This window comes from Protobothrops mucrosquamatus, unplaced genomic scaffold (assembly GCF_001527695.2).
Source record: "Protobothrops mucrosquamatus isolate PMUCROS unplaced genomic scaffold, P.Mucros_1.0 scaffold319, whole genome shotgun sequence".
Classification (NCBI taxonomy): Eukaryota; Metazoa; Chordata; class Lepidosauria; order Squamata; family Viperidae; genus Protobothrops; species Protobothrops mucrosquamatus.
In genome coordinates this window covers 222,036-248,811 of record NW_015386658.1, presented here as the reverse complement: position 1 = coordinate 248,811, position 26,776 = coordinate 222,036, and the positions used below count along the sequence as shown (strand labels likewise).

Sequence of the window (26,776 nt, the reverse complement as noted above, 5' to 3'; positions counted from 1 at the left end):
AAACGTCCTATTTCCTTCCTTCCTTCCTTCCTTCCTTCCTTCCTTCCTTCCTTCCTTCCTTCCTTCCTTCCTTCCTTCCTTCCTTCCTTCCCTCCCTCCCTCCTTCCTTCCGCAAATATTCTCATTCTTCAAGGCATAAACCGCAATTCCTTCTTTTTGGCAGCCAGCTGTTACAAATATTCTATTCCTCCCTTACAAGTCATAATTTAGCAAAGTAAATACTGGAAAGAATAGACATGGTCCATCTTTTAACTGCCTGGAGTTTAGACACATGGAATTTAAATTCCCCTTCATGGATTGCTACATACTAGTAAAGAAGGATGCTATCAGCTAAACTGTTGACACTGTACATTACCAGAAGATTCATCCATGAAAAGCAGGTCACAGGTAAAGGATTAAAATAAATATAGTCCATTGGACAAGAAAATAGGCTGTATTCATTTGCTTCACTATGTCAAAAAAATAAAATAAAAATAAAATCCAACCCATCACAAAAACACATTTTCAACCAGGACAGAATTGATATGACACTGGAAGATGTGTTCCCCAGTTCAGATGATATCCAGTAAGCTACTGGAGAAGAGCAGAGAGCAAATACAAGTGGTTCTATTACTTTGGGTGTGGCTAGAGTAAGCCAAAAGGACAACCAGTTGCTGATATGCCCATAGTCTAAAGGAAGCTTCAATCCCTTAAGAGTTGCCCTTAGCCTCTAGTCTTTCCATTTCCGGAAAAGGAGTCAACAAAGCTAATAATTTAATTGCTTTTATTGGCTTTTAATTGCTCATATTTAGTTTAGTTTGTTAGGCAACTTGAGCGCCCTTTGAGCCGACTATAAAACATCATCATAAATAGTCACCTTCCATTTTTAGCTACAAAGAAGCTGATTATTGAAGATGCACCTTCATAATATTAAAGATACAAAATTCACTCCAATCCTTTGATATAATTTGGGAAAATGGGGGATGGAAATAGATATTCTTGTGCATTTAAAATAGATATCTTTGGTACTATTTCCAAGTACAACTCCAGTGGGTTACCTTGAGCTCAACGGTTCTCTTAAAAGCTCAGAGGGCTCACTGGGGACTGAGAGATAATATCCAAGCGTGGATTTTCTCCTTAAAAGCCTCTGTCTTCTTCCCCATTCCTGGGGTAGCAATCTGACATAAGGGTGAGAGCATAAAATTGCAATATTAAGCTTTTGAAGTTTGAAGCTCTCTCTTTCACATTTACTGTAACTGTTCATTTCTACTGTACATTTTATTTTATGGAGATTCTTCTTTTTAAGTAGCATTACAAACCACTTTAGGAAAGGGACTAAGCTAAAGGAACGAATTGATTTGCATCAAATATATTACAAAGTGGTGAAATTAAGTGAAGAATACTTCCAATACTTTTCTTTGCATTTATTGGTAAGAATTTCAGAACCAAGAAAAATACGTTTGGGAGATACTTCCAATGTAATCTACCGAATCCCCTGCATGGATTGCCCCTGTGGACAGACGGGGATGAAGCCAACCACCAGATTGCAAGAACACAAGCAAACGGTCAAACGAGGAGACCCAAATTCATTAGTAGCCTCACACTGCAATGAACAAGGACACACATTCAATTTTGCAGCTACTAAGATTGTTGGATGAGCAGGAACAAAGACAGCCAGGGAAGTGATTGAAGCCTGGGAAACAGGCCCCTTGTCAGTCAACAGGAGTGCTGATTTACCACTAGCCTATCAAGTTCTTAGAAGGCGAGGACTGAGCAGCACAAGCAAACAACAGCTAACGATTTAAAAGCAAGCTATCAACATACTCCAATCAACATCTAAAAACCTACTTACAACAGGCACTATAAATACCACACACAGAACAGCACACACTGTACTAGAGCAAAGGTCACCAACTTTTTGGTTTGGTGGCCCGGAAAGGGAGGCAGGCACTGTTACGCGTGCATGCGTGCACACAAATGGGCCATGCGTGAGCACATGCGCACGTGCAAACAGGGCTACACAAGGACGAGTGCTGCAAATGGGATGGCATTAGCGCCTGTGGGACGTTTGGGGCACTGCTAGTGCTGGCAGGACGCTCGGGGCGGAGCAGTGCTAGTGCCGGTGGAATGCTTGGGGCAGGGTGGTGTTAGCACCATCGGGATGCTCAGAGTGGCACTAGTACTGGTAGGACGCTTGGGGCAGGGTGGTACTAGCGCTGGTGGGATGCTCAGAGCAGTGCTAGCGTGAGTATGGGGAGTGAGTGCCTGCACACACATGCTTGCACTGGCCATCCCTTCACGCGGCCCGGTGGCCAAGAGGCCTTGGTGCAGTAGTGGGCCACGGCCCATAGGTTGTGGATCCCTGTGCTAGAGGATGGGCTCCAGCACGAGTCTGAAAGCTTAGAAGAGAAAACCTCTGGTCCCAGTGACTGACCATAAATATGTTTCTTAGCAATTTGGGTAGATTGGACATCCCTTACATGTCCTTCCTAGATCTCTTTAAGGGGAAGTACCTTTAAACATTCAGAGAAATTGGATTTATTTATTTAACAAATTTATATAACTGTCCTACTCATCCCCATGTGACTCCAGGTGGTTTGACATAAAACCATTTTCCCCACTCCATGGCAGCAACAACATTCCCATTTTAATTTGAGGTTCCCAGAGGTCCCCTTACAAAACCAAGTGTTTAGTGCCTTTCAGAAAAGCAACAACGTGAGGAACAACCATACCTCCAGGGAATGATGTTTCATGGAGAAGGGGCCACCACTGAGAAGGCCTTTTGTCATGAACCTGCCCAGCCCACCTTCTCATTCTGGTGGGCTGGGCAGAAGTAATGGGGGAGAGTGATTAGTCTTTCACAGAATCTTTAATCAAAATGACAATATTGAGTACAGCTCACATAATTTTTCTTATGCATCAGGAAGTAAAAAGAAATGTAACATTAAATGAAAAGTGAACATTTAGAGCAGACATGTCAAACACAAGGCCCGCGGGCCAGATCCGGCCCGCCATGTGGTTGCATCTGGCCCGTGGAGCTGCTCTGGAAACAGCAAAGGATCGGCCCACGGCACCTTGGCCCAGTCCAGGCTGACTGGGTGCTGATCTACAACCTGGTTGCATCCATCAAAGCCAGAATTGTGCTCAGCCTTAGATCCACGGGCAGTCCTGGAACCAGCAACGGGCGCCCCTGCCCCACCCCTTGGGCACACATGCAGGAGGTGGTGAGCAGGCAAAGTTCGGCGTCCCTGCAGGCTGACTTCACCCAGGATGGTGGTGCTCGCCGCCTCCTGTGCACACACCCTGGGGGTGGGGCAGAGGTGGCAGGGTGGCCCCTCACTGGTTCCAGGACTGTCCCGTGGATCTAAGTCTGAGCATGTGACATGCTATCTGTGACATTGCTGGCTTTGATGGATGCAACCAGGTTGTAGATCAGTGCCACCCCTCCTCCCACCAGCAACTCCATGGCCCTAGCCTCATATCCACAAGGCTTCCCTTTCACTGAGATGCCCCTGCCCATGTGGGATAGCGATTGCCAGCACTGCCAGTGGCCCATGTGGCCACTGGCAGTGCTGGCAATCTCCCCCCCCACACACACACGTCATTCCTTCCTGAGCACAGAGAAGGAAAGAGATGGGAATGAGAAGCAGGGAAGGAAAGAAGGAAGGAAGGAAGGAAGGAAGGAAAGAAGGAAAGAAGGAAAGAAGGAAAGAAGGAAAGAAGGAAAGAAGGGAGGAGAGATTGAAATGAAAAGGAGGGAGGCAGTGAAGGAGGGAGGGAGGAAAAAGGAAGGAAGGAAGGAAGGAAGGAAGGAAGGAAGGAAGGAAGGAAGGAAGGAAGGAAGGAAGGAAGGAAGGAGACGCAACTTGTTTGAAGATGCCTCAGTTCTCGCAGTTCTGCTTCAATCCTGGATCCATTGAGACTTGGGCTCAAAGAAGAAAGCAATTTTGTGTTCTGTTTTCTCACAGACAGGGCTTTGTTGGCAATCCAAGTTAACACTGATATTCTTGAATTGTGAGCTCTTAGGAAAGTATCCCCTCCTTGTGTGTTGCAAACAGCCATTTCCAGTGGAGAAAACAGGACAAAGCAGAGTGGGGGAAAATATTTTGTTTTGCTATATTTCCAGTCTGAATTAGACCATGACAGGGTCCCTACAGGGGAGCCCTTTTAAGGATTATGTATTAATAGAAAAGCAACTAACTTACCTCTGTTCCTAAATGCTAAAGCTGTTGCACATAAAAAGCAGAGGAGCTCTGATCAATTATCACAGTCACCATTTTGACAGTTTTGCTGTACTGTTGTCTGTGGACGCCCCCACTAAATGCAAGCACGGGATAAACTGAGCCTGCTTTGTTCTCAGACTTTTAAGTGGCCACAGACTACTAGCAAAAGTGGCATTTGATCACAAGGCAAGGAGGCATCAAGAAATGTTTTCCCTTTTGCACTTGAGTATCCAAGAAGGGACAGGAAAGGAGAAAGGCAAAGAGGAAAGCCAAAGAAAAAGAAGGAAAAAGAAGGAAAGAGGGGAAGGAAGAAGAAAAGGCGAATGAAGAGGGAAGGAAAAAGAAGGAAAGGGGGAAAGGAAGGAAGATTAGAATGAGAGGGAGGGAGGGTCTGAGGGAAGTCCTGCCTTAGCACTTGGCCACAAGCAGCCCTTGTCCCCACTCTCCTGGTGGTTTCCCATCCTATCACTGAGGATGCTTTGGTTACAAAGCTGGGTCTTCTCACAGGGAGAGGGAGTGGGCCTCCCTCTGACCCATACATTTTTCCTTCCCGCACACACAATGAGCAACTTGGCCAAGGAGAATGAGCCAATCAGCAGCAGCCTTGAGGAGGAGGTAAGCGCAGCTGGGTGCCCCCTTGGGAAAGGCTGGACTGGGTGATTGCCCTCCACTGCCCAGGGCTCTGAGCAGCCTGCATCACTGGGGGTTGTCCGCATGGCCTGAGAGGGACAGCAAGGCTCTTCTGGTGGACAAGGGTATGGTGCTTGCCCTGGTCTCGCCTTCCTCAGTTGGAGACAATGGATCCCCCCAGCCCCACCCAGGCCACCACAGGCGCCCCTGACACAAAAGACATTGAGTTTGCCATGCCCACCCTGGCCACGCCCCTGCCCCACAAGGTCAACCACAACCTTGATGCGGCCCTCAATGAAATCGAGTTTGACACCCCTGCTTTAGAGAAAGAATGTTGATGTTTTTGGCGACTATATTCCTCTACTCCAGGGGTGTAAAACTGCCGGCCCACGGGCCAGATCCGTCATGCCAAAACCGCGCCCATCCCATTGCCAGCAATGGGAAAAAAGTCATGATATGTCGCGACACGTCATGTGACGAGTTTGACACCTGTGCTTTATTCATTTCAATCACTGTGTAAAATTTTATGTCAAATTATCAAGCATATTTTAAAATGGGTTGGTTTACATGTTCTAAAAATATTTTTTACTTCAACTGGCTCCATCACATAGTTCCAACAATCACATCCTATCTTATAATGAGCCTTTTCATATTAAGAATATTTGCATATAGCTTATTATTGTTCCATAACTGATTCACAGTAAGTGATCGGTCAAGGAACTATAAATAGTTCAATTCTTTATAAATGAAGTTACATATTAAATATACATTCACATTTAAACACAACAATTTGGGTAGACAATTTAATTATCTTGTGCAGCTGATCAGCTTCATCAGCAAAATGCCATGCATTTCTCGCTATTCTTATAACCGGCATGTAATTGAGTCATATCTCAAGCCTGCTTCTTCTACCAAAATATTTACATAGCCAAATGAATGTATTGCATTCTAAATAGCATTGTAATTCTATCATGCTTTGTTTCCCCTCTAGTTCAACGCTCATTATTTTTACAGAAACTTCCATACATGACTTCCCATGTTAATTAACTAAGTACATGGTGGTTTAGTCCATTCATATTTTCCTTTTAATATATTAATTGATCTCAAGTAATGATGCTATGTAGAAGCTGAGCCAGAAAGATGCCTTTCTACATTCAGGACCCGGAACATGCAAGAATTACCAATTGTGTTAATATTAGACCGGTACATGAGATACACTTTTGTATGCGGACTTCAAAAATACAAAACATAAAATGGATGTAATTAAGTGTCAGATCTTTGATTTTACAATTATTCCATTTCCAACCCAAGGATTATATTATAATCAAATTCTTGCTCATAACGCAATGTACAGAATCCGTTCTTAATGGAGAGCTTCCTCCCTCAATTGAAAGAGAAAAAAAGACGTTGGGCAGGTAATAGGCTTTCTTTTTCTGCCCCCCCCTCTCTCTTTGTGTGTGTGTGTGTGTATTGTGAGAGACAGAGAGATTGAGAGAGATGCGTATGTCTGACATGTGCATGTGTCCTTAAATAAGCTGCTTGACCTTTTCCGCCAGCCTCTTTAATTGTTAAATAGCAAGATAACCATTTTCATTTTAATGGAAGTGTTACTACATGTTCTAAATACTAATAGGCTGCTATCTGTGACATTGCTGGTATATGCCTAGGACATAAATAATAACTATTTGAAATCTCATATTGTATCCCCAATACAAAAGTTAATTAAGAATTTTAAAGCATGTGACAATAGAAAGAAGAAAATACTAACCAGTTACTGAGGATCTGGGACATTTTTGTCCCTTTATCATTTTTATATGACATAAGCTTGATCAATAAACAAGAGGCGGAGAGCCTCTGAGCTTCATCACTAATCTCTTTAAAATACACGACTAAAGCTTTATACAGATATTAGCATGTAACAGATTTCAGACAACTGTCTTGTCTGTCAGTGAAAAGATTAAAAGATTATCCATATTGACAGGAGGAACATGTCATTCATTCATTTTATTATTTAATCTAATGCTGCAGACAGTGATCTTGATCAGCTATTTTATAGATTGGAATAGGATATGAATGATTATGCCAACCCCAAAGAGAACATGAAAGTCCTCTTGAATTATGAGATTATAATTTTATTCCTGCTCATGCTGGCCCAGAGGAGGGAAAAATCTGGGTAAACAGGCTTACTTCTATGTAGGAAGCTGCCTTCAACAGTTGCTTTGCAGTAGGTTGCCTAGCTCTCTTATTATTCTCAAGCAACTCGGCAGCAGTCAAGGTTTTCCAATCTTTTTGAACTTACTCTTCCTGATAATACAAAGCATCTATTTAATCTAATTAGTTCCCTCAAGCTAAGATCTCACTTCTAAAGACAGGTAATCGTTAGTGGTTACTTAGTATTGTTATTAAGTTGCACCTCAGGCTGAACCTCAGGGCTGAAGTTCAACTCCCCTAATGTTGCCTCAGAAAGCAGGCAGTGATGGGAGAAACTAATTGAGCATAGGTAACTGAGCTGGCTGGTGTTGTATTGGAGCAGGGGTCCTCAACCTTGGCAACTTTAAGACTTGTGGACTTCAACTCCCAGAATTCCTCAGCCAGCAAAGCTGGCTGAGGAATTCTGGGAGTTGAAGTCCACAAGTCTTAAAGTTGCCAAGGTTGAGGACCCCTGTATTGGAGTATCAGAGCCTACTGCTGGCTCTGATACTGCTTGCCCTATCTACAGTGTCTGCTTATGGAAGCATATATTTAGCTATCAATGCTTAGTTTATTATTTTTTATTTTAGAAAGCATCTTTTTCTATATACAGTATCTATGGAGATTCTCAGTCATCCAGGTCATTGTTGTCTCAAAGATGCCTTTACAGACTTATATGGCTACCTATCTAACACACAACTCTGGGCAATTCACAACAATAATAAAAACCACCACCACAATAATAATAAAAAAAATACAAAGGCAGTAGAACCAGGTGCCTGACCCACAGTCTGCTGTCCATCAGACAATACAATTTTCAGGCTCCAATCTGACCCTATCCCAAGACGTGGGATATGTTAAGTCATTGGGTGTAATAAATTGGATTTTGATTCTCTGATATTAAACATGAGTACATACCCATGTTTATGTAGAAAAGGATGTCTCAAAGGTGCTTTTTCAAGAGGCAACTGGACTTTCTTGTTTTTATTTGAAGACATTTCGCTTCTCATCCAAGAAGCTTCTTCAGCTGAGATGAGAAGGGAAACGTCTTAAAAACAAGAAAATCCAATTGCCTCTTGAAAAAGCACCTTTGAGACATCCTTTTCTACATAAACATGGGTATGTACTCATGTTTAATATCAGAGAATCAAAATCCAATTTATTACACCCAATGACTTAACATATCCCACGTCTTGGGTCAGATTGGAGCCTGAAAACTGTATTGTCTGATGGACAGCAGACTGTGGGTCAGGCACCTGGTTCTACTGCCTTTGTATTTGTATTATTATTATTGTGGTGGTTTTTATTATTGTTGTGAATTGCCCAGAGCTGTGTGTTAGATAGGTAGCCATATAAGTCTGTAAAGGCATCTTTGAGACAACAATGACCTGGATGACTGAGAATCTGAGCTGTAGGTAGCCATATAAGTCTGTTAAATAAAATCCACCAGAGACCATGTAACAATAATTCTGCCTGCAATGCCACACTTCATGGTCGCACAGATCCAAATGTACAATTGGGGGCTCTAATACAACACCTCTTTTGGTGCCCACCAAGCTGTTTAATCCTTAAGACTATTTTTTACATTCATTTAATCAGAAATAAATAAATGAGAAACTAGCATTCTGCAGAGTGACAGCTTCATGTATAATCTGTATTTCCAGCTATGTCTCTAATGTCAGGTGCAAGAAATGAGGAGCCAGGACAGAGTTCAAAAGCACTACAACAGTGTTTCTCAACCTTGACAATTTTAAGGCATGTGGACTTCAATTCCCAGAATTCCACAGCCAGCAATGCTGGCTGTGGAATTCTGGGAGTTGAAGTCCACATGCCTTAAAATTATCAAGGTTGAGAAACACTGCACTACAGGTTTATTTCATGCTACCTATACACAAGAATCTGATCTACTAACGGTCAAGGCCAATTGGTGCCAGGTAAGAATAAATAGACTTTGGGGGAGGGGGATTTAGGTCTCTTACAGAGGTACACTGATTGCAAACTGGTGATGCATTTGACCCCATCCTCAGGTTCAGCCTCAGGTTCTCCTGCATCTAGACTTTAAGTAGGCCCCAGCAGATTTCAAAACAAATATGGTGGATGTCTGCAATCCAGTGCTTTCTCAAGTATGTCTCAAGTATAACATGAGGCTGTTATTCATGTAACAGCTTAGAGAAACCAAGACAAGAACTTTTGGACGTTCGGAGTGATAATGGGGAACAACTGCATGAAATTTACTGCTAGTAAACTGGGGAAATGGTGGGCTACATCCATTTCTCCAGTTTACTAGCAGTAAACGGTTGCCATTTTGTGAGATACTGAAACATGTTCTTGAAATTTGTATTGTACTCGCTGGCCCATAAAGTTTGGATAGCCAGGATTGCTATCTGAGCACTTTTAGGAGCTGCCAAGTTTATCTAGGATAAACGGGAGCTCGAAATTAATTCTCACCAAGCATTTAAAACTTGTACTTTTATGGTGCTAGCAATTTTGAGAAAAAACCCGAGGCTCCATCAGAAACACAGGGGATGATAGTCTGGTTAAATCATCTATCAAGAATGTTACATTTCTTTCTAGCCTCTCGGCTTGGTGAGTAATGAAGCTCAGTTCCTCTCACTTGACCGCAAGGCTCACCTCTCACAAGAGTGTTGTATTCCAAACCTATTCTAGCAGGTCAGCACAGAGAGCTTCCAAATTGATACTGTCATGCCATATCAATATAAATTTCTAGTTTTCTCAGAAACTGAACTTCTGGCAGAGGTTTTTAGCTGTCTCATTAATTTAGGTGAACTACAACTTATTTTATATGCCCTGAAGGCATCCCTGTCTATTTAACCTATTCAAAAATGCAGTGGTGAAGAAAGAAAGAAAGAAAGAAAGAAAGAAAGAAAGAAAGAAAGAAAGAAAGAAAGAAAGAAAGAAAGAAAGAAAGAAAGAAAGAAAGAAAGAAAGCCTTAAGCAACTAAATAAGGTAAACAACCCCCACAGTCTCGGGGTTCCTCATCAAGTTATCATTTATCAAGCAAATGCTAGAAGCCAGAACTTATGAACTACTAAAACCTAAATGTAGAAATGACTCTTTGGCTTCCAATGTCATTTCTGACTCTAAGAAATAAAATATATTTGTTAAATAAGTCTTGCACAATTATGTTAACTTTGTGAAATGGTCAGTTTAGGTTTGCCTATTGCTTTTCCGGTGAACAAGAAAGGTGGAATGGCAGAGGAACAGGGGAATCATCTAGTGGGAGGACATGGCAACCTTGCAAATATTTCAATCCAGACAGGATTTCTGAAGATGGCTTACATAGTAATTGTGGATATGTCAGAAGGTGGGTTATGTTGTCTATACTTTCTGTCTCTTATTGAAAAGCATTACGCTTCTTTAAAAAAGAACACAGCATATTTCTTAACCAAATGTAACTTTATTATATTTGTAAACATTTTGAATACATTAATTAAAGGCTTTTCAGAAATCATCTACTGCAGGATGGATTTTGCAGGGTAGCCTTTACAAATTACTGTCTTTGCTGTTTTCCAGGGAGCTGCTAACAATAGTTGCTAGGAAACGGGAGTTATGTGAGTAGCTTGGTAATGTCCATTTCACAGACTGATAATGCAGAGAGCAATCTTTTGCAATTTGGTGTCTTTCAGATATAATGAGACTGTATCTCCCAGAATTCACAGTTAACCCTAGCTTTGGCCATGTGGAATATACCAAGTTGGAGAAGGTTATATTGGACTTCACATGATCTCCCCCTAGTTCTAAAGTATTAAGAAGCAGATTAAAGGGGACAAATTTCACAATACTTATTACACAGGGTCAGTCTTTATTCCACCTGTAAGCTAATATTAAATTGCATTTAAAGTAAACTGTGAGATATGCTGGATGCTAAATGTTGCCAGGCCTGCAACTTTTTATCAGTTTCAAAGCATTTAAATTTATTTGCAATAAAATTATGGTCAATAGTTGCCATAAACCTGAACTGTTGGGGACATATTATACTCAGTTTGTTTAATCACACTGATTGCTAATTTACTTTTGCATGTAGTTCAGGAAGCTGCATTGAAGGCAGGGATGGGAATTGTTACCATCTCATATACTGCTTAATTAAAATTCTCAGTAACTCTGGCCAGCATGACTAATGAGAAGAGATGCTAGAGGTTGTAGTTCAGCAATATTTAAATACCCCATCACATTTTTAAAGACCTTCTATGTTTCTTCACACATACTCTGATCAATATCTATGATTCCAGACTCCGTTACCATCTGAAGCATGGTGGCTAGTGAAAAGGAAGGATGTCTTCCCAGTAGTGATTTCTACTCCACAGAATGCCTTTATAAGACTTCCTTCCTTCCTCCCTCCCTCCCTTCCCCTTTATTTTGTAATGCTTCTTTCCTCCTATTCCTCCTATTCTTCATACAACCTGGTGAAGTGAGTTATGCTGATAGAGTGTGATTGCCCCAAAGAGAGGATTGGAATTCACATGTTTGTGGTTTCTGGTTCTGTACCATAAACACTACACCAAACTGGCTTTATTTGTTTCTTTATTTATACATTGCCAAATCCCAGAAGGCTCTAGGCAGTTAACAAGTCACCAAGCCCTGACAATGTAGCATATGGATATTTGGTTTAACAACTTGCAATTAAAATTTTTCATTTTCTGGATGAGTATTTTTTTAAATTGGATTTTGCATCTTTTGTTTCCTATCTGTGAATCAACTTCTTCCTCAGTCCCAGCAGAGCAACAACTTTGCCTTATTCCCTCAGCAATGTTTGAGAAAATATTGGATTGAACTAGCTCTTATTCTTGTGAATACTGGAAGTCAGTCACCCATTTTGATGAAACTCTTAGCATCCTCCAGAGAACAGATCAGTTGAAGCTGCAACGCAACACAACTTCTTTAGGTATGGTAGGGAGAAACTGGTAAATTTTCATCTGTCAGTCAATAATGATAATGAGGATGATTGACCAGCTTGCTTGTTTTCTTCATTACTCTAACTACAGGTAGGTAACTTTATCAGTGCTAGTAAGGAGTGCTGTTGACTGTCAGTTTATAATATAAATTTATACTATATAATATAAACTGACAGCAAACAGTACTCCTTACTAGCACTGATGATGTTACCTAGTTAGGGTAATGAAATGTTTGCAAGAAAACAAGCAAACTCAGAGAGCACCAAGGACCCCTCATTTCAACCCTGAGCTACAAATATTATCCTTCAGAGGGAGATTATCCTGGACAGCCAGTTGGAGAGTCCTGAAGGAAGGCCAGTGGCTTTGCAAACAAAAGATTGCATGGGAAAGTATACTCTAGCAAAATCTCTTATACACATTTTTCCAGTGAAGAGAAGCTTTCTTAACGAATATTACTGATGACACAAATGCAATCATTAAGGAAAAATGCAATGTAGATCTCCCCTCTTTTTTGGTTAAAGTAGGGCTGTTTTATTCTTTCCTAGAAAAAGGTGAAATATGCGTTTTAAAGATAAAAATATACGAGTAATGAGTAAAATGAGTAAAAGATATACAATACAGGTATTGCAACTGAAGCCCAATAATCAGCAAACATTTTGCAGTAGTTTGGAGGTTTCTGTATTTTCGTCCTAGAAACAATAAACCTGAAGAGTGGGCTAAAATGGATGAAGCTTGATCTATATTATTACATTTCAGACTGCAAGCATAATTTAGTGGCACTCACATGAGACCACAAAGTTATATAATTTCAGACTAATGAACTAGCCTGTCAACCACTACAGACTGTGACAGGTAAGGGGGAGGTTTTTCCTACATATGGATGCAATGATTTCTTATCTGACAGACGGGTAGTTTCCTAATGTGATTTGGATGACTTATCCCGTTTATGAAAGACAATCCCATAATGCTGTGGAATCTAAGCATCTAATGATCTGACTGTAGAGAAAACAAAGTATTCCTTTACAGGCTTAGCATTATTATTTTTTCATTAATGCTATTTACAAAAAAAGAGCAATGAGAGGAAACTCAAGTGAATTTTCTGTAACTTTTTAGTTGATATGCTACACAACCAAAGTATCAGAACTTCTGATCCACAGTTGTCCTCATGACAAACGTTGGGAAGAGGGGGAGAATAAAAACTGCAGTAATCACAAAAATGTTTTAAAATATGTGGGATTTCTACTTTAGTAAGATATAAATCAAGCATTGTGACAACTACCCAAAGATCATAATTCCCATAGAACGATAGCTTTTTATTGTTATTTTAAATTGGAAACTATGAAAAAATCTGTTGCTTTAATTTTGTGAATACTTTTGTAATGTGATTAGATTTATTTATTTATTATTTATGCATGTGTGCATGCATGCATGTATGCCATCATTCAACATGCAACTCTGGATGGCTCACATCGAATAACAAAATATACAATATCAGTTAAAAAAAAAAATCGTGCAGGGATACACTGGATAGACTCGAGCAACATCCTGCCCAATGCCAGGGGAAGGAATCAGCTCTTTGAAACTTGCTGGGACTGTCTGGATTTAGAGGAGGAGTGCTACAAAGCAGGCATATTGACATGTTCCCTGGATTCCATAAAATGATATATTATTTAATGAATCCCTAACATGACATATTATTTAACTGGATCTTGAACATCCAGTTCTTGAACCAGATCATTTTAATTTTAGCATAAAATCCTAGATCAACAATTTGGCAGTGATAAATCTATGTAGGGTACTTTACAGTCTTCAAATTGAGTGTCTGGTGAATGATTTTGGTGGATTTTGCCAATTTACTATAAATAGTCTGCCATGTTTTACCCTTTATGGGTAGTCCTTGACTTATAACCATAATGGAGTCTAGAACTTCCATCATAAGTCATGATGGTTCTACGTCAAGGTATTCAGGTGATCAAATCCTATTTTATGACTTTTTTTGCAGTGGTCATCAAGTGAATGCCACAGTTGTTAAGTGAAAGCGGTGGTCATTAAGCCAATGCTGTTAAGCAAATCAGTGTATTCCTATTGGCATTTTTTTTTGCCAGAAAATGACCCAAAAGACGAGAAATCCTCAAAAATGTAGTAAATTGTAGCCATGTGCTGCAACCAGCTGTAAAAATGAGCCGGTTGCCTAGTCAGTTGACTAGGAGTCGGTGTGCAACAATCAGAATTCTGGAACCAAGTCATAAGTAGCTTTTGTGGGGTCCATCATAACTTCAAATGATTGCTAAGCTACTGGTTGTTGAGCAAGTATGAACTATACATTTGATGTTAATCTTTGGTTTCCATTTTGATGTGATTGATTCTTATGTTTTAAATTTACTGTGTCAGACTGTGGAGAGCCAGTTCTAGCCTAGGATCCAGGAGACTGTGAGTTTTAGTTTTTCCTTAAGCATGAAAAGTTGGATGGATGACTGAGCCAGTCACTGTCTCTAAGCTGAACTCACTTCAAAGGATTATTTTTCTGAAAGGAGTATGAGATATGTTCATCACCTTGTTATTTATAAAAATAATAAAAGTGAGATTAAAAAATCTGAAAAAACCCCAAACTGGACATTCCAGAACATCTCATTGTCCTCATATAAAACCTATACAAAGGACTGGAAGTCATAATCCAAATAGAACATGGCAAAAGAGACTGGCTCCAGGTTGGTAAAAGAGAGAGACTATATACTTGCTCTTGATTTATTCAACCTACATATATCAAGGAAGGCTGGGCTGAAAGACGTGGAGGGTAGTTTTATAATTGGAGGGGGGGAGAATCAATAACCTGTTTTATGCTGATACCTAAAAATGAAATTGTACTGCAACTTCTAGTAATGAAAGTCAAAAAGTATAATGAAAAAATTGGATTAAGATTAAATAATAAAACACCAAGCTAATGACAGCAAGTATGCCTTAGAATTGCCTTAGAATTGACAATGAAGATACTGAAATGTTAGTTAGCTTCTGTGTTAGGATCAACTATCAGCAGTAAAGGAATCAGCAGTCAATAAATACATCATAAACCAGGACTTGGTAGGGTAGTAAAAAGGCCTTGGAAAAGATATTTTGATACTATGATGCATTTTTGCCTACCATGGTCAGAATCATGCAGGCAATGGTTTTCCCCATAACACTGTATGGAAACAGAAGTTGGATTTTAAAGAAGCAGGATAAAAAGACTTGACAATTCTGAATTTGGTGTTAGAAAAGACTCTTGTGAATATATAAATAGTCAATAAAACAAAAATAAATCATCAAATAAACTAAATCTAGACTTCTTACTCAACTTCAATTGAAGTTATCGTATTTGTTACTAATTATATGAACACCTAGCTCTATAGAAAAGTCTGTAATGCTGGGAAGGGTGGCTGGAAAAAGAAAAAGAGGACAACCAACAGCAAGGAGAATGGACTTGATGGCAGTGGTGATGGGAAGACCTGGAGAGATAGGCTGGAGACAGATCACACTGGAGAAAGTCTATTCATGCTGTTGCTAAGAGTTGACACTGACTTAATGAGCATAATCAGATAATTATAAATCACTTATTAAGTGCAAGAATGGGTGCAGTTGATACTGGGACTGAATGATGGACAGTACTATTTGGATATATGCCTTCTAGGACAATTTGAGGAAGTATAATTTTTCCACTGAGCAGTAATCATATTCTGTATGCTTTCAAACATTTTTCTAAAACAGCTTTTTCCAACTTGAAAATGAATTTATTGACATATTGACTACAATTTCCATCATTGGGGCAACAATGAGAATTGTGCAGTTCAGAATATTTGCAGGAACTAAAACTGAAGATGACTTCTATTTAACAATAAGGGCTAAAGCTCCTACTTGATAACTGCAATGGTTCCTCAATTACACCATTTTTTTCAGTTGCTTATCAAAAATTGTACCACTGTGCTTCTTCCAATATAATATTTCTGGGAAAGTTGCCCAGGATTGTATAGTAAAAATTATGTCATAGTTTTTGCAAAATAGCTAGTAGTGCATCCAAGTTAATTATTATGGAAATAATCATAAATATGTCTTCAACAGTATCATACTTTAAACTATACCACTGTAATTTCCTTGAAAAAAATGGGCCTAATTAATATATTACATGCAGGTATATAATAATGAGAAAGCAACTATGAAAGGAAATTTTACAAATTGATTTTTCAACAGCCACAAATTCACTCATAATTCTGTACGTTACTGAAACTAGTATGCTTAATTCCAGCCTTTCCCAGAGGAGACGAGGCAGCTGGCTGAAAGACAAAAATAAAGCTATTTATCATTGTAGAGAGGAGTTCAGGCCTACGATATTGTATACAGACAAAATAACTGACGGCTTTATGAAATCCATAGTCCACTGAGTACTATTCTGTAGGAAGAAATTGTTTTAAATGTTTTAATGACATTCTGTAGTTGCCCACAGAGGGCATACAACAGGTGAGCACAGGAGACTAAGATATCACCAAAAGAGATAATCAAGGACTATAAAGAGAATTTGTCTGGGGGAAAAATACGATACACAATTTCACTAGAAGCCTGGTATTTTGTCAGTATGTTTAGGCTGAAGTATCCTGAGTATACAATACATTGCATTTATATTCTAGTTGATGGTATGTGGGTAGTCAGGAGATTAGAAATCTTAGAAAGTATAGAATAGTAAAACTATATTTAAGATAAAATTGGGCTTTGATTGAACTTTTGGCATATTAGCCAAAATATTTTACTGAATACTGCTAATATTACAGCATGGAAATAACTAAGACTGGTGACTTCCCTTATCTCATATGAAAACTCAGTTGATCAAAGACATAATATATAGTGGTCACTATTCATTTGATGATGATCAGAGTGTATGGAAAACTGTGACTTGCATATAAGCTGAATTAATGAATGAAATAAAGAAAAATTGTTTTTGGACTTGCAGAACTGAAATAAAGGGGAAGGATATAGTAAATTTGAATGAAAGCAATCTGACTCATTCAATGGAGTTGAATAATACAGGGAAATGAAAGTATAGGCTTATTTATTTATGATATTTTTATAGTGCCTAAAAACTCTGATTCCAGGAAGCTTAGATATGAAAGAGCTAATAGTTGAAAGTATGAATTGGTATGGTATCATGCAATTGGCTGTGATCTTGGGACATAGGAGGAAGAGCCACAGCCTAGACAGCCATCATGCAAAAGGTATTTCAGTCCACAGAAGAAAAAGGGGTATGGGATGCATCTCAGAAGAGACAATCCCCTAATTTTCTGGAAGATAAAAGTAAGAGAAGGGAGTAGTGCTTTCAGACTCACAAGGTCCTGTTACAATAAAGATAGTGTTAGTACTTTTGGTTTGTGCCTCTTGTCTGGACTACCTTCCATGTTCAGAAAGGCTGAACTCCTATATTATTATTATTATTATTATTAATAATAATAATAATAATAATAATAATAATAATAATAATAATAATAATAATAATAATAATAATAAAGTTGGAGGGAACCTCCAACCCCCTGCTCAGGCAGGAAACCCTATACCATCTTGGACAAATGGCTGTCCAGTCTCTTCTTAAAAACTTCCAGTGTTGGAGCATTCACCGCTTCTGGAGGCAGGTTGTTCCACTGGTTAATTGTTCTAACTGTCAGGAAGCTTCTCCTTAGTTCTAGGTTGCTTCTCTCCTTGCTTAGTTTCCACCCGTTGCTTCTTGTCCTGCCTTCAGGCGCTTTGGAAAATAGCTTGATTCCCTCTTCTTTGTGGCAGCCCCTGAGATATTGGAACACTGCTATCATGTCCCCCCTCGTCCTTCTCTTCATTAAACTAGACATACCCAATTCCAGCAGCCGTTCCTTATATGTTTTAGCCTCCAGTCCCCTAATCATCTTTGTTGCTCTTCTTTGTACTCTTTCTAGAGTCTCAACATCTTTTTTACATCGTGGTGACCAAAACTGGATGCAGTATTCCAAGTGTGGCCTTACCAAGGCATTGTAAAGTGGTATTAACATTTCACGTGATCTTGATTCTATCCCTCTGTTAATGCAGCCTAGCACTGTGTTGGTCTTTTTGGCAGCTGCAGCACACTGCTGACTCATATTTAGGTGATTGTCCACTAGGACTCCGAGTCACAGTTACTACTATTGAGCAAGGTACCCTCTATACTATACCTGTGCATTTGGTTTTTCTTGCCTAAATGTAGAACCTTGCTTTTTACACCACTGAATTTCATTTTGTTAGATAGTGCCCAGTGTTCAAGTCTGTCCAGATCCTTCTGTATCTTAAGACTGACTTCTGGAGTGTTGGCTATTCCTGCCAGCTTGGTGTCGTCTGCAAATTTGATGAGTTCCCCATCTATCCCCTTGTCCAAATGGTTGATGAAGATGTTGAAGAGTCCTGGGCCCAGAACAGAGCCCTGGGGCACCCCACTACACACTTCCCTCCGTGTAGATGTGGTACCATTGAGGACCACACGCTGAGTACGGCCGGTCAGCCAGCTATGGATCCATCTGGTGGTGATGCTGTCTCCCCCACATTTTTCTATCTTGTCAAGTAGTAGGTTGTGATCTACTTTATCAAATGTCTTACTGAAGTCCAAGTAAATTATGTCCACAGCATTCCTCTGATCCACTAATTTTGTCACTTGGTCAAAGAATGCAATAAGATTTGTCTGGCATGATCTATTTTTGACAAACCCATGTTGGCTTTTAGAAATGACTTTGTTTGCCTCTAGGTGTTCGCTGATTCGTTGTTTGATTATCTTTTCCAGGATCTTCCCAGGTATTGAGGTCAGGCTGGTAGGTCTATTCTGGGTGCATATGAAAAAGGGACTCCATAAGATGATGATAGTTGCATGTTATATTCTCGTGGTGGCGAACCTATGGCACGCGTGCCACAGATGGCACGCAGAGCCCTCTCTGTGGGCACGCGTACCGTCGCCCCAGTCCTAGGCCTTCAGCTGGGTTTTATAAAACCTTTTCACTTTAAGCCTCCGCCACCGTGTGCAAAAAAAAAAAAGGTTCAATCAATCAATTTCAACATCTCATAGGGAAAAAAAAGATCTCGCAAATTTGGAATTGATTGATTGAACTTTTTAATCCCGCCCAGTCTGCCGTTACCACCAAAGCCATGCCCACCCAAAGGGCCACGCCCACTCAATTTGCCATGCCCACCCGATGGGCCACACCCACCCAACGGGCCATGCCCACCCGGCACCCAACGATGCATAAGTGGGTTTTGGATTGCAGTTTGGGCACTCGGTCTCTAAAAGGTTCGCCATCACTGTTATATTCCAATGATTAATGTAAACGAAAGAACCAGGGATTGGTTTTGGAGGAAAAAGTAAAATATTCTGAATAAATATAATCCAAATAAAAAAGTCTATGTTTAGCAAATAATTCAACATTACAAGACTATTGACATAAGACAAGAATAAATGGATGATTAAAGTGAATGACCAATAGAAAAATACACAGAACTGATTTTATCACAGAGAGAAAAAGGATTAAATCTCAAAATAAAAATGACAGAAGAAAAATGAGTAAGTAGAAATGAAGGAAAATCTAAGAAAGGTATGTTAGACTGAGTTAATGATATTCTCCAAAAGAGAGAATTTTAAACAAAAGGAACTGCATGAAATAGTATATTCTCAAATGAAAGCAAGGACTGCAAAAATAATGAGGTATTTATGAATGGCATTTCCTTTCCTCCTCCCTTTAATTGCTTTTTATTCTTTCTCTGACCTTTGTTTAATATTGCTTATTCCAAAATGGAATCGCATGATGGGTACGTGTGTATTTATGTATATATGTATCTCAAGTTGACTCGTAATGCACATTACAGAAATACTGTCAGGCAGCTGAATAAATCTGTAACTACTAAAGAAAAGTAGATATTAGTTGAGGTTAAACTTGTCTAAATTCTGAACAATAATGGTACTGAACCTATGCCCCTTAATAATTGATAAAGTGTATTACTAAAGTATTACTAAAGTTTGGAAAACATTTTGTAGTTGTACTAGATTCAAGATAGTTTATCTCTAGGTAAGTTTAATTTTCCTTTGTAGAAAGAGAAGATACACGTGGAGAAGTGAGTCCGGAAGATAAATTAGAAGACTGTTTACTTTTCATTAAATGAAAATGTACCTTGGGTTAATAAATGTAATGTGAGTAACTTCAGGGAAAGGCTTTTCAACTTTCTTTATCTGATCAAGTGGAGATTAAAAAATAATGATCCCTAAAATTCAAGAACACAATCACTAACAGTGTTAAAATTTTCTTCCAAATTAGCCCTTAACCCTGGGCAAGCCTACAGTCCATTTGCATCATCTCTCAGAATAGTCTTTGTTCCATATTAGGCCCAATTTGCAGTGCTTCCCTCCAAGATGGGTCCAACAATTATGGGAATTCAGACAGTAATTTCTGCATGTAGCCCCCCTCCATTTTCTTTGACATATTTTTTTAACCAGAAATTCTATTAAGGAAGGAAAAACATATTAGGTGCGCACAGCTCTTGGACTGGTGACAGTCGGGGATATTTGCCTAGAAGCATCCATGGTGGTAATTAAAGAACACTTTAAAAAAAAATGCATAAGATATTCTTGGCAGCTCCTCATCTGAAGAAGAGCAAGAGATGAAGAAAGGCCATAAAGCAGTGGTTCTCAACCTGTGGGTCGGGACCCCATTTGGGGTCGATCGACCATTTCACGGGGGTCGCCAAGCAAGGCTGTCCGCCATTTTTTTTGTCCGCCATTTTTTCCCCCTTTTCTGGCGGGTGCCTTACCTCCCTTGGGCTGGGCCAGCTGGTGGTCGGCCTGCTCCGTCCCTGCCGCTTGCCAGCTACGCCTCGGCTGGCGCAGGGGGCGGAACCACGCATACGCGGCTCTCCCGGGCAGGGAAAGTCCTCGACTTACGACCGGTTGGGTAGTCCTCGACTTACGACCGGCTTAGTCCTCGACTTACGACCGGTTTAGTCCTCGACTTACGACCGGTTTAGTCCTCGACTTACGACCGGTTGGGGTCGCGGCATTAAAAAGGTTGAGAACCACTGCCATAAAGCTTTGTTAGAATCACAACTTTCAGAGAAGAATCTGGGTCAAGAAATGTTACGGACAATACAATAAAAATTTCCTTTTCTTTGTAATTTTCTTAACACAAAAAGACATGTGAAATTAAAGGCTATGAGATAAAAGTTTGAGGATGCCATCAACAAAGACTTTGTAGGGCTAGGGACTATGCCATAACAGTGTAAATTTTTCAAGAGCTGGAAACAAAAACTTCCTTTATTAAGCTGAGCAGCGTAAAGCCTACTGTGAATTTTCATACCTTGTAAAATTCTCATCAGAATTTTCTGGCTTGGTCTTTCAGGTCACTGAGTATTAGTTTCTATAATCTTTTACTCTGTAAATCACTTGCTTTTGTCTAGGATAGACTATTGTTTGGAGATACAAACAGGAAACTAATGTGTCAGAAGTGGGAGATTTGTTCATGGAGCAGAACTAGTAATAATTTCAGAGAAAATGCAGTACTCTGTGAATATTACACAGTCACTGGTAATATACTTCATGCATCTTTTAAAAATGTATTTGCATATGTCAATAATACTGCATTATACTTTTTAAATATTAACTTTTTCCATTTTGATTTAATATGACTATGGGATTATTGTATAACTACAAACATCTTCAAACAACTGAGAAATAATTCAAGGTTTTAAAGTTATAAATATACACAGACTTTTTTGACTCATGATTTTGTTTCTCTTTTTCAAGGAAAAGGAAGGATTCAATGTATTGATGTCATCATCATCATCATTATCATCACCATCAAAACTATCCTAATCAACTGTGGCTGTTTCACAAAATTAACTGTCTCAAGATATCAAATAGACAAGAAATTTAACAATTTCAAAAACCGACAATAGAAAAAAATGCAAACTACAATGGGATCAAAATGTAGACGTAAAACAAAAATATTAATCAAATCATTCATTCTTGAATAAAATTATACAAAGTAACTCACTTAAGCCAATTCTATGATGAAAGCCTCTCAGAATGACTTCATGAGACAGCATACAATGAAATGTTCATAAACAGTATTTTAAAAAGTGCACAAATACATAGCTGTTGGAAGGAGAAAGAATATACATCCAAGCAAATACAAAAATCCTTTATAGATTAAGTAATGCTTCCGTATTCTGTATTTTTATGAATAAGAATGTTGGGTTAAGAAAAATATATAACTGTTTGCTCTTACATCGTGAAAGAATCAGAAGTAAGAAAGCATAAGAATAAAGAAGTCTGGTTCCAAAATATAATAAAATCCCAGTACACCTAAGAAAAAGTGATGAAATAAAAGAATTCCTAGAGGACACTTTTTAAAATTCTGATTATCTTGTTCCTTTTATTGTTTGATCCAACCTATATCTACTCTCAGCACAAGTATTGATGCATATTACCTGGTCTAACGACAAATTTAGTTGACTCACCTTGCTTTGTGTGGAGCACATGATGCAACCACATTGAAAACAATATTGACGCTTCAGATTCCGCTGACGTTCAGGAGTAGGCATTAGAGTTTCAGTATAACTGATGGTGAGCTGCATGTGACAAAGACCAGAAAGACATATTTTGACAAAGAATGCTTATAATACTTATGCAGCCATAAGAACAGCAAAAAAAAAAAGGTTTCCAAGGTTAAAATACTGGGTTGTCATCTAAGAGGGATAGCTGAACATTTTTTTTAACATTACATTAGAAAATAGGTAATCATTTTAAACCATAAACAACTTATATGGACATAATCGATAATTCTATATGGAAGCAAATTTCCAGTGAACACTGTAGAGTCAGGGAGAATTACTGAACTTCAACTGAGAGATTGAAAGGCGACTTCTGGAACATACATTTGTGATAACAAACAAACAAAAAGAACAAAACCAAGCCTGTTCAGTGGGGCAAGTGTCTACTTAGAACCACACAGAGTTACGTCCATTGCTGTCTGTCAAACTAAACTAACTCATAAGTTGAGCTGTAAGCACAAAGTGAATTGCAAAATCCATGCTCATCTTTACTTTATACCTGGTCCATTGTTATAGTAGATAATGCACCCTGAGCTTTATAAACTTATTTCACTTTTCCTCTTCTGGTGCATCTGTAAGGACATTGGAAACTTTCACGTCCTTTTGACAAACCTTCATGTTTAACCTCAAACTGTGACAAAGGTTAACAAATAAAAGTTTGTGCACATTTAGTTGTGAATAACATAGTAGAATTCTGAAAAATGCAAAATTTAGAGTGTCTGTCTGTCTGTCTGTCTGTCTGTCTGTCTGTGTTCCAAATATTCTATATATTTGGCAGGTGCCAATGCAAAATGAATGTATTCTCAATCTTTCCCAAATGACAAACACAAGTTTCCTGAGATTTGGACACAACACTAAACTATGGGTGGGTAAAAATGCTTTTAGTCACTGTTGTTATACTATAGGAGAATACAGTGAACAAACCCCAGTCTTATTCACTTAATGATAAGATACAGGTTAGTTTTATATTCAAATGAACTCAGAGATGAAGAATTACATTTTATTTTAATAATACCTCATTGCATTTATGTGTCCTACTTCTTTAATGATCTATTTATTGGTTTAAATGATTTACAGGGCTGCCCATCTCACAACAGTATGGTGAAGGTTTAAATTACAAAGTTTGGATGAAACTTTATTTAGCACCAGTGATTTGTGACTACCAATCATAATACTCTAGGTCAGAATGGACTGTCAACAATTCTTGAAGTGTGATTTACTGGGGCCACATATTGGGCATGGCATAGCTACTACTGGGGTAAAATGATCAGACCCATTTATTTCTCTGTTCCTTTCTCTAAAGCATCCTATTTATATTTACCACTCTCTATTCAGTTAGTTGCTGATGGCAAAATAGATTACTTTTGCCAGAGGACTGAATATATTATGAAATAAATCTTTTCTAATTATGCTGAAGACCAAATGCTTCTGAGGTCACTTTGTTTACAGGTGTAAATTATGATTGAAGTTATGTGCTTACAATTTAGGAAACCAACTGCTATCATCCTCATGAATATTTATTTAGTGAAGTCCATTCCTTGAGAAGACCAGGAATTTGAAAATTTATTTGCAGTGCTAGTATGATTCAATTTTAAAAAATATAAGGCTCCCAGGGTCTGCTTTAGGTCTTATGTTTTTTTTTTTAAATGATGGTACTTTTCTTGCTAGAAAAAGGTTAATCATAAGTGGTTTGGTAGTGAACTTCTCGTATGAGGCTGTCAGCTCTGGGATTATTCATTTAAAGGTATGAAATGTGACAAGCTTTATTTAATAGGTTTTAATCCTATGCTGTTAGTTTTAAAATTCTCAAGCTTTACAGTATAATCTAATTATTTTTAGCTATATATATGAATAGTATAAGCTAAAAATGCCGATATACCAGTCTTCCTCTACCTGCTACAAGAACTTTAATCCAGCACATCAAGAGATTCCGATAAGCTGCTTTCTAAAGTGAACAGAACTGTAGAACTATAAAATCAGCAAAAATTACCTGTAAATTTAATCCTATCCCCAAGTAACCAATGTTTTTCCGTTTTCAATCCCTACATTATATTCTTTGCCTCTTTTTCCCCTTGCCAAAGCTAACACTGGAGAGGAATATAGAAAAAAAGGCAGAAAGATTTGTTATGCTGCTGCTGGACTAAGATGGTATAATTGTTTTGGTATAATTTGGATTAGATTTGAAATTCAAGGAGCCTCTTAATTAGAAATTGGCTGTCAGATAACAGAGAGAGGGGGAGAGAGGAGGAGGGGGAGGGGGGAGGGAGGGAGGGAGGGAGGGAGGGAGAGAGAGAGAGAGAGAGAGAGAGAGAGAGAGAGAGAGAGAGAGAGAGAGAGAGAGAGAGAGAGAGAGAGATATGCACACAGACACCATATTCTATTTTGTATATTAATTCAGATTATTTGACATGGCCATCTTTAAAAAAAAGGAAAAGAAAATTGTGTGAAGAATTCTCTGACAAAAACACAAATCATTTAGAAGGGTAGTTCTTTTTAAATAAAACTTACAAGAAAACAACTTTTGCCTCATAGGTTCCTTGCAGGAAAGGTTTACTACTGTAAACCTTCAGCAGGGCTTTAGTCTGACAAAAGCTTACAACTGCAGTTATTTACTGCATGTTATATTGCACCCACATGTAGTTTTTCTTTGGTTTTGTTTCAGCCCAGAAAAGGTAGTCAAATGCAAACAAAATGAAGTGTAGAGGAGAAACAAAGAGAGAAAAAATTAAACAAATCTGCTAGTGATTTATGAGCAGCACTGCAATGATGAGGAGACCCATACTATTTGAAGAAAAGATTTATTTTGTTATGTTCTTCCTGAAAGCTATGAAACAGAAATAACATCAAGATACTATCAAGATATTCAATCTGCAAGTTTCTGGGATGGAAGAAGGAACAAATGAATTACCTCTTCTCCCAATTGCATTTCCCGGATGGACCGAAGGTGGAGTTGGGGACCCTCAAAGATGATCACACAATTAGGATCACAACTGTTGTTCAACAAGGACATGCTAATGAAGAAAAACAAAATGCAGATAAGAAATAGATATTACAGGAAAATATTTATTCTAGCAATCCATCTAGTTTAGTATCTCTCAGGTTGCATATGGAAATTGCATATGGAAGGACTCAAAAATTTATTGGTTTATGAGATTGCCCATCTTAAGTTAGTGATTCTGGGTGGATAACAGTACAGAAAAACATAAAAGAAGAAGAACAAAATTATCACAACACAATGCAGAGAGATCATGCTGGTCTCTACTAAATAAAATTTCAATTTCAATAAATTTAACTATATTTTAAATATAAATAAACTATAGAAGTTATTAAGAAAAATTCCAATGACCACCATCATAAAATATAAGCCACAAATCATTGTGTTTTTTTCTGTTCATTCTATGGGCTAGAATGGGCTTGATGCCTTTTGTATCTAGCTGAAAACTCCTTAATTTCATAACACATGGATACAACATAGAGTGTAAGGATTGCAAAACCCTTTACACAGACAGAAGATTAGCAGATCACATTCATGATCACATCTTAACTGTGGTTTCAAATGGGAAACTGTAACTATCCTAGACCAAGCCAAATCCAAAAATGCTAGAGAATTCCTGGAAGCCTGGCACTCTGACAAACTGGCCATCAACAAGCACATAGATATAAATAACATCTATATACCATTCAAAAGAAATAATCAACAAGCCAAAAGTACCAGAAAAACTTGCATCAATCAACACCCAGATAAGCAGGAATTAACTCCAAGATTAACATTAGACCAACAAACCTAACAATAAACAGCCCAACCAAAGAACCAACAAGACCACCCCCACCAACAGTGACAGGACAGGGCACTAGAATATAACATGTGAGCAAACCCCACTCCTTATTAATACTGATGATGTTACCTAGCCTGGATAATGAAACATCTGAAAGAAAACAACCACACTCAGAGTACATCAAGGACACCTCATTTTTTTTTTACAATTGTAAGCTGCCCAGGGTCATTGATTGAGATGGGCAGCTATAGAAATTGGCTACATAAATAAATAAAAACAATCAGCACAAGAATAATAAAATTAGCTGTTTGATAATGGATACTGAAATTATCTTTAAAAGCTGGATCTGAATTCGAAAATGCCTGAGGGGAAAAAACGTGAATAAGGGAATAGGTTTTTTTCCCTTTCTTTCTCTGAGTGCAATTCAATCCTGATATCATCATAAGGCCATTGGGGTTT

General features: G+C 38.6%; 1 protein-coding gene across 2 annotated transcripts in view; it reads right to left on the bottom strand.

The window, feature by feature from the left end:
• The window catches only part of LOC107286731 (histone-lysine N-methyltransferase SMYD3), a 145,510-nt gene that overhangs the window by 47,106 nt on the left and 71,628 nt on the right, over positions 1-26,776 (bottom strand). For both annotated transcript variants that reach the window (XM_015815146.1, XM_015815145.1), the window contains exons 3-4: positions 25,450-25,552; positions 22,449-22,559 (exon numbers count right to left, since the gene is read on the bottom strand). In XM_015815146.1, the coding sequence (XP_015670632.1) occupies positions 22,449-22,559; positions 25,450-25,552 (214 nt within the window). The remainder of the gene's footprint in view (positions 1-22,448; positions 22,560-25,449; positions 25,553-26,776) is intronic.